This window comes from Drosophila miranda (genome assembly GCF_003369915.1).
Source record: "Drosophila miranda strain MSH22 chromosome Y unlocalized genomic scaffold, D.miranda_PacBio2.1 Contig_Y5_pilon, whole genome shotgun sequence".
Taxonomy (NCBI): Eukaryota; Metazoa; Arthropoda; class Insecta; order Diptera; family Drosophilidae; genus Drosophila; species Drosophila miranda.
The window spans coordinates 286237-292921 of record NW_022881647.1 but is presented as its reverse complement, the minus strand read 5'-3'; the positions used below and the strand labels follow the sequence as shown (position 1 = coordinate 292921).

General features: G+C 45.0%; 1 protein-coding gene and 1 pseudogene across 1 annotated transcript; both read right to left on the bottom strand.

Annotated features, from left to right (window-relative positions):
• Positions 1 to 498: 498 nt before the first annotated feature.
• On the bottom strand, positions 499 to 2808 carry LOC117195064 (protein 5NUC-like). Its single transcript, XM_033399732.1, has 4 exons — positions 2727 to 2808; positions 904 to 1134; positions 702 to 843; positions 499 to 634 (listed from the first exon to the last, which is right to left on the bottom strand). The coding sequence occupies exons 2-4, from the start codon at positions 1125 to 1127 to the stop codon at positions 548 to 550; spliced, it is 453 nt and encodes a 150-aa protein (XP_033255623.1). The 5' UTR covers positions 1128 to 1134; positions 2727 to 2808; the 3' UTR covers positions 499 to 547.
• A 633-nt stretch (positions 2809 to 3441) lies between these two features.
• LOC117195055 lies at positions 3442 to 6327 on the bottom strand (annotated as a pseudogene).
• Between the last annotated feature and the right edge of the window lie 358 nt (positions 6328 to 6685).

Genomic DNA, 6685 nt, shown 5'->3' with positions numbered 1-6685 from the left:
AATTGTTCAGTAGATGACAATTCCAAAACCAACAATGAACAAATAGTTTCTCAACCAACACCCACCAGGAGAGAGTTGAGACCACGTGAGGCAGGGAAGGTAGTAAAGCGTATTTAACAATAAAATAATATAAAGAAAGGAATTATGAAATCAAATTATGTACAAATTAAACACTGAAACAAATACTAAACAGATTAAGAAGAAAGAAAAATACGAAATCACATAAATTTTATATACGCTAATTAGATTAAGTACACAAATCAAATTGTTATAAGAAAATAGATTTGTAAATGACATGTATATTAAACATCTAAGGAGAGGCGTGTTAGGTATTATATTAATATCTATATACGGTCACACCATCCAAGGGATATAGAATAAAAGAGAATCTTGAAGACAACGCGTGCTTAAGTCTGAGTGTCAATACACTACAGTTTTTATAGCCAAAAGCAAGAAATCAATTTGCAGTGGCTACGCAGCGCCCGACGTCACGCTCAGACTGATTTTCTGTCTCTCTCGCACGCACACTTTGTCGTGTCGTTTAATATTAGCAGCGTCTGCCGGAGGAAAGCCATGTGATAAGGAAGGGTATTAGGCCCTCTACTTTCTCGTCGAACTCGTGGTTACCCAAGGACTGGAAAAGAACATAGGGAATACATATTGAGATTAAGAATTCAGCAGATCTTGAGCTCTGGACCTACAATAGCATCTGGTTGGAGTTTGGTGAGGAAGCTGCTGGCGATCTTGTCCTTGAAGATGGTGAACCAAGCGGTGCCCGTGTAAGTGTCGCCAGCATTGAGGTAGAACACGGGCATTCCTCCATCCGCCGCCTCCTTGCGAACCCTTATAGAAACGGAGTATATTAGCTGATTGTTCCAGAGATTGGATAGAAATTCCCCCTACTCGTAGGCCACTCGTGCGAATCCTCCATAGCACTTGTACGTATTGGCATCCTGCTGGGAGCATGTGCCGCTGTTCACGTTCGTCTGCTCGAATCGGGCGTGTATGTCAATGTTGTGCAGGATAATGAACTCTGTGGCCACATTTGCCTTGCGCTCAATGGGATTTCCTTCAGAACGGTGGGCTAAAAGAATTACTAGAATGCCGTAAGCCCAGTGTAGGAGCATCTTTGAGCTGCAGGAAATTAAAGGTGATATTTTCATTATTGTAACGCTTAAACAAACTTTTGATAATTGTCGCTCAAATCTTTGTAGGTCTAAGAATCTTTGTTTGATCAACAATTTCAGGTTTATTTCAACTAAGTTATGACCACAAAAAGCTCTTGATAGCTATTATCTATTCTCGTATTTGATGGTCATCTGGGAGAGCGTTCACTGTCCGTACAATGTTTTTACAGCACTAGCAATTAATTAGGTGACAAATGACACTCCATGTTCCTCTTCTAGTTTCTCCCAGAACAGCATCTTTGCGACTGGCTAATTATAGTTATTTTTAGTGGTTTTTCGCAGCCACTCGAGTGATATCTGCACCCGTATATAAGATCTCTTTGCCCCTGTACCATATCATATCGAAACGGAAACCGAAATTCAAACCCAAACCCAAGCAAGTTAGCAAAAGTGCGAAAAAAGAGATATATAAATACTGAATTCAAATGATGAGTCGCCCCGCAATGCCACTTTGAACGTAATTAATTTGTTTGTTCATCAAAAAATCATTTTGAGCGTGAGCCAATGACTTTTTTGGGGGGGACAGTGGCCGGCAAAATATTGCGGTCAGGCAATTAAAAAACTATCTGAGATCTCATCTCCTTGATCAATCCCCAGCAAAATAGTTTTCCATTAGTTTGAGGCGCCACATGCTCTCAGGGAGATAAACAAAAGAGGGCAATAAATTGGGGAACGGAAAACAAACCATATTTCAATATCTATTCAGGCGGGTATTCGCAATGTAAATAAATACCACAAAACACATAAATCACCTGGAAATTTTGCAAAAAACAAAACCCTCAAATGTACGTGTTTTTATACAGAATTGAATAAATTGCACATATGTATGTACCTATATTGCACAGCTTGAGCCGGAGCTTGGGTTGGGAATTTTAAAAGAAACAGATTTGTGTCAACTTTTGGGTGCAGGCGACAAAAGCATTTCACTCCCCACTTATGTATATATAGATGACTTAATGCCATCACTTAATATAATCTCACTTGCCGTTTCTAGACTATCCCGCATACATATAGACTTTTGATAGACACAGATACAACTACAGATACAGGCGGCATCAATCAAAGCAAAAAACTTTCCAGACTGTAGCTTAGTAGGGGATTTTTCTGCCCATTATATGTATTAGATAATGTAATAGGAAACAATAAGGTGTTTAGGGATCAACAAGCGAAACGATATATCACGACACTAAGCGCATACATGGACCTCAATGAATATCCAAAAAATATTTAGGGGCTTGTATTCGGCATAGCCCATAGCTATCTAGCTAGAACGAAAGTTTATGGCAGTTTTGGAATTTACGCCTGGAGACTTCCATTTGGTTAATGCACACAAAATATGTAAATCTGATCAGTCGGCGACATATCGTCTATAGAGATCACTTTTGTTTCACGCGAATGGCACCCGCCCTAAATGGGCAATTACTTCTACCAAATTCAGGTAAGCAGTTAAGTTAGGAATGAGTAATGATAACTGATTGCTGATGATCCCATTTAATTTAAAATAATTTCTTGCTTGTACGCGATTAAAATAAATACAACCTTTGCAAGCAGTGTCTATGATCGCACTGAGCGTCGAGCACGGTCTGACGATGGCGGGCGGGTGCAAAATGTGCCGGTCCGATTTGTTTTGACTTTTATCGGAATTTTCTTATTCATGCCTGTAACGAAGATCGCCTCGGCAATAAATGGAGAGCATGCGAAAGAACTTTCTCTCTTTCTCTCTCTCTCTCTCTTAAGGGAAGCTGTCGGCATGTCTTATCCCTCGCGAAGTTATGCAATGAGAGCGCAGCGTCTCATTTCTCATTCTCATTCACAGCTGCCATCTCTCTCACTCAAATGCTCGCCCATGGAAAGTAAGAGTCTAGTGACCACGACAAAAACTTAATTATAAATGCGAAAGCTTGGCCAGCTTCGGGTGCCGAAGCTTTTGACACCCTTTCAAATCGATCATTGCCGTAGCAACTTGTTGTGCTCTTTAGATAAAATCGTTCCCTGATCAAGAATATCTGCTAAAGTCGAAAATCCTAATCAAAATTAGACTACTCTTTGGAAGAGTATAATGCCTTGCTCTTTCAAAAAGCAGGCTGTCACAGCATGGAAGCTATCATATCTTATCGGTCGCGAAACAAAGTGTAGTTGTTATATCAAAGCATACAAATATTCCCATTGAAAGCTGTCACGCAAATATAACAAAACTCTAGCGGATAGGCGGTATTTATTCCCAATGGAAATCAAAAAAATATTCCTAATTTAAGTAACGATATTGCACAAAATGTATTTGCAAATATGCCTAGATAGTAGTATGTCTTGGTTGAACCTATAAGACCAAAATTGGAAGAACGAAAGAGCATACAATATACATATGACGAATATGACTACAAATTGAACTAGTGGCAAACGTTTGCATAATTTCATACAATACAATACATGTGCTCTGCTATGTAGGGAGGATACGAAGAGAAGGATTTGTTTAGTTTATGAATCTGGTGGCCAGGGACGAGATCAGGATGAGGGTGATGGACGCCACAATGTTGGCCCCCGAATCTTTGTCATCCTTCTCGTGGATGACTATACGGTCCTGGATCTCGGGATAGACGTAGTGCCGTTGAGTCAGGTAAACGATAACGGAGACTATATCGTTCCGCTGCATGCGAATGCTGAGGGGGTCGCTCTGCTCGGAGAAGGTGTAACCGTCGCCACCTTCTAGCAGGAACTGGGGCACGATCTCGAAGTAGTTGGCACTCTCATTGACCCTGCTGTACGAGGGCACGATGCAGTCGCCGCAGAGCGCCTGCGCGGAGACCAAGCGCTGACCCTCGGCGTTGTTGTAGTTGTACTCCACCTGCAGGCCCGACATCTGCAGGAACCCGCCATTCGAATCGAGCAACCTCACTCCAGCCGAGTGCTCCAGAGCCGCCAGCAAGGTCTTGCCCGTCACCCTCGTGACGAACAAATCGTTCTCGAAGGGTAGGACGGCAAGGAGATCGCTACCCGTGATATTTCCGTCCGCATCCTTCTCAATCGCAGCTCGAATACCTACAGAGAAATCAGAGTTAGATACAGTAGGAACGGTAATGGCTTTTGCACTGTGATTGACCAACCTCCTCCCTGCATCAGGGCAATGGGTGCATCTGTCCAGTACTCGCCACCCTCTTCCTCCAAAACGCGCGCATAAACCATGGCATCGGTGATCAGATTGCCCAAGTTACACTCCCTCATCCGACAGACGTTGCCGCCCTCGAGATGCACCTTGGTGTAGCCCAAAATAGAGTTCTCCATAGCGGTCACATTGGGTCGGTACACCTCCAGCAGGTCCAGCAGCTCCTGTTCCTGGGCCACGGAGGCATTCAGCAGGATCGGGGCCCCGTCGAACTCAAGCAGATTTCCCTCCGCGTCGAACTGGGAATATATAGATTCAGTTATCGGCTACACAGTGGCATGGCATTGTTGTGGCACCCACCTGCACATGGATCTTGCCCAGATATTTTGTGTATGCCTGGACCACTGGCACCTTCTTGCCGTTCTCCTGCACCACTGTCGTAGGATAGGGCCCACGCACGGCCACGGCTGGCTGGAGTCAAGGAAGGTGTGTGAGTGTCCGCCAATGACAATATCCACCTCCGGGCAGCTCCTTGCTATCTCCTGGTCCCTGAGGTAGCCAATCACGCCGATCCTGGTTCCATTTGCTTCGAGGATCGTGGAGTTGGCCAACGACTTGGTGGAAGCCAAGTCTGGCTCGTTGGTCAGGTTGAGGTTGCAGGCCAGCACGGGGAACTCCACGTCGTTCAGGAACGGGATTAGACACTCGACATTTTTATCGAACTCGTGGTTTCCCAGCGATTGCAAAGGAGGTGGGGATTTAGTCTTGTTCGGCAAAAGTGTAGACCGCCAGCACTTACGATAGCATCGGGCTGGAGTTTGTTGAGGAAGGCGCTGGCATCTCATCCTTGAAGATGGTGAACCAGGCAGTTCCCGTGTATGTGTCGCCGGCATTCAGGTAGAGGACGGCAGGTCCACCGTTCTCAGCCTCTTTGCGGTACTTGCGAACTCTTTTTTTGGGGTAAGAGAAGAAGAAGGTTGATTTGGTAGATTAGAAAATGTCCGAGGGCCAAATATTCAGCGTACGCACTCATAGGCCACTCGGGCGAATCCTCCGTAGCACTGCCGTATTGGCATCCTCCTGGGAGCATGTGCCGCTGTTCACGTTCGTCTGCTCGAACCAGGCGTGCATGTCATTGTTGTGCAGGATAATGATCTCCGTGGCGACATCGGCAATCTTTGGATCAATGGGGTTGGATCGGGCTGTCGGGGCCAGCACGGCCAGAAGCGAACAGGCGGCGATGAAGAAGGTCCGGGCAGATGGCATTTTCGCACTGGAATGGCAAAGGTTATCCGTGTGATTAGACAGCTAAACCAATCCAGTGCCGTAAATCAAATACCAAATGATAACAGTTGAAGGGTTATATCAAGCCCTTCCGCTCAGCTAACCATCTAATTTGAGATGTTATCACTGGCAGTACTTATTAGCAAATATTTATCAATCACGAGCCCCGCCAAAATCGCACTTCGAATCATTTAATAGTATGGTTTATGGAGTGCCTTAAATCTAATCGGCAGCTTACCAAGCTCTGCGTGTGCAAATACACGCTGAACCTCATTCACCCATCCGATCCCATGCGATCAAACTTTTTTGGCTACTGCCATGGACAGCCACTCAATTAACTGGTTTCTTTCACAGCTGTGAATGGTAATGACGATGAATCGGAGCTGAAGTTGAGCTTGAAACGCTCTTTGGCTCTCTGTGCGGCTAATGGCTGGCTAATGAGACTTCTGAACGAAATCTGTTTCCGATAGACGCTGCCAACTCAAACGAAACTTAAACCGAAACTGAGACGGAGACAGACACCAAGCGATTTGGCCGTGAATTTAGGTAGGGGCAGGCCGTTGAACGCTACTTACATGCACTCGTCACACGATCCACGGGCTAACTGACCCGAAATTGGCCAAAACAGCAGCACGGCACACAACCGTTATAACCGAGCGGAGTACTGAGAGCCGACAACCGACAACCAAAATTTACTGTTTCGCCGAGCGGGCGGAGTGGATAGATTGCGATAACGTTTCGGCCCTGGCTCTGACTCCGCTGCGCTCTGCTCTGCTCCGCTCTGTGGCTCTGGGAGCGTCATTATTTATTTGTTATTAACCTTTTTTTTTTGCATTATTATATTCTGGTTTTTGTTTGTTCAGGGGGCGGTGTCAGAAGAGCGCTTATCACCCCCGCTTCTGCAGTGTCTAATCAGATGAATTGGTGGTTGTGGTGCAGCGTATACAGCTGTATATCTGTATCTATACTGCTGAGTCAATGCCAATCACAAAGGGCAAGTGCTTGTCGCCAAATATCCAAAGCAATTGCCAAAACAAATCTTGATCTTCCCACGTTGGCACAAATGATCGCAAGCTTTTACGGGAATCACACAGAACCTTACAGTAATGCACAT